The sequence below is a fragment of the Medicago sativa genome, chromosome 8 (genome assembly GCF_051527215.1).
Source record: "Medicago sativa cultivar Bolivia chromosome 8, Bolivia_mono, whole genome shotgun sequence".
Classification (NCBI taxonomy): domain Eukaryota; kingdom Viridiplantae; phylum Streptophyta; class Magnoliopsida; order Fabales; family Fabaceae; genus Medicago; species Medicago sativa.
In genome coordinates, this window is record NC_140756.1 from 34,620,875 (window position 1) to 34,622,912 (window position 2,038).

Consider the following 2,038-nt stretch of genomic DNA (forward strand, 5'->3'; position numbering starts at 1 on the left):
GTGAGTGGACTCCTCAGTTGGTGTCTAGGTGCTCTGATACGTAACGGGATGGGGGCTTGCTTTTACTTCTATTCCTTACGTGTCTCTTTTATGAACTAATTTATGAGATTTTCCAATAAGGCCTGCGTGCCAAGACTTTAAAATGTTGAACTATTTTCCGCTGCAATAGTTTAAGATATTTCATGATGTTGAATTTGAAGGATAATCATTATTATCCATTTTATGATTTAAATGAAGTATGTGACATTCCGTTGTGATCAAAATACTCTGATTTTAAATGAAATTTTTATGTTGGGAAAACGGGGTGTTACAGTAAATAGGTGGGCGTTTGAGGCTTTTGACAGGACACTCTGAGATGTGATGAGTAGTGTCATCAATGGGTCGGAGGATCTTCCATTTGGCGGAAAAACCATTGTTCTTGGCGGTGATTTTCGGCAGATCTTGCCGGTTGTTCCTAGAGGAAACCGAGCTGATATTGTACATGCAACTATCAATTCATCCCCTCTTTGGAATTTCTGCAAAGTGCTCAGGTTAACAACTAATATGCGGCTACAATTTTCAAATGTTGCAGCAGATAATGAGTCTCTTAAAAAATTTGTTGAGTGGATACTTGATCTTGGTGATGGAAAGTTGGGCATCGACAATGATGGTGAGGCTCTGGTTGACATTCCAGATGATTTGTGTATTCAACATTCAGGGAATCATGTTGCTGATATTGTTTCTTTCACGTATCCGTCGATGGATAATTTGCAAAATGCCGATTTCTTTCAGGATGGAGCAATATTGGTGCCTACTTTGGATTTGGTTGAAATGGTTAATGATTATATTATGTCCATGATTCCGGGTGAGGGAAAGGAGTATTTTAGTTGCGACACTATTTGCAAAGTTGATGAGGATGTTGGTATTGATCGTCGGTGGATAACCACTGAGTTTCTAAATGGAATTAAGTGTTCTGGAATTCCTAATCATAGGTTGTATTTCAAAGTAGGGGTACCAGTAATGTTGCTAAGAAACATAGATGTTGCATCAGGTCTTTGTAATGGTACCCGTTTGACTATTGTCGGTTTGGGGAAGAACGTGGTAAGTGCTAAGGTGCTAAATGGCTCCCACCGTGGGGAACGTGTGTTTATTCCTCGAATGAACTTGATACCGTCTGATGCGAATGTGGCAATAACTTTTCATAGGAGACAATTTCCGTTGGTTGTGTGTTTTGCAATGACAATTAACAAGAGTCAAGGTCAAACTTTGTCTAATGTCGGACTTTATCTGCCTAGACTCGTGTTTTCGCATGGTCAGTTGTATGTGGCTGTTTCAAGAGTCACGCGTAGACAGGGATTGAAGATTTTGGTGGTCGATGAGAATGGTCAACCTTCGTCGTCAACCCTCAACGTTGTGTACAAGGAGGTTTTTCAGAGGATTTGATTTGTATGCATGCGTTCGTAATTATAATAAGTATCTTTTGTGTGTTGAATAATGTAATACAATTCTGATTAATGTCTATGTATGATAAAAACTAAGTATTTGTTTGTTAATATATGCAGTGAATTGTGTAATATAATCACGATTAATGTTTATGTATAATAATAACTACGTATTCGTTTGTTAATCTATGTGTTATGCATGATTTTGGACACTGACTATTGTGCGTTTATGATTTGGTATGTAATATGTGTTGAGATGTAAACATAAGTAAATTAGCCCGTGCGTATGCGCACGAGTCCGCACACTAGTAGGATAACAAGAGAGATTGAGAATAGAAGATTGTGTGATGCATTTGTGTATCTATAGACTCATAAACCAATTTGACTTAGTAGCATTGTCTTGCTAGATGACCATTGCCTCACGTGTTTGAGCTTGTGAGGCTGATTTTTTACCTATAGAATAAAGTAAAAAAACCTGAAGAGGAAAGGATATCTTCAACTTGGGTGCAAAACAATAGATCCAGGGGGTGCAAATTGTAATAAAATGGAAGAATTGGTCTAAATATTATAGGTTCGGGGGGTTCACTTGCATACCCTCAAAAGGTATGTAGCTCCGC

The 2,038-nt window shown here is 38.2% G+C and overlaps 1 protein-coding gene across 1 annotated transcript; it reads left to right on the plus strand.

Moving 5' to 3' along the window:
* Window positions 1-360: 360 nt before the first annotated feature.
* Window positions 361-1,422, plus strand: LOC146898710 (uncharacterized). Its single transcript, XM_085736603.1, has one exon. It carries the CDS (start codon window positions 361-363, stop codon window positions 1,420-1,422), a length of 1,062 nt encoding a protein of 353 aa, XP_085592729.1.
* The last annotated feature ends 616 nt before the right edge of the window (window positions 1,423-2,038 follow it).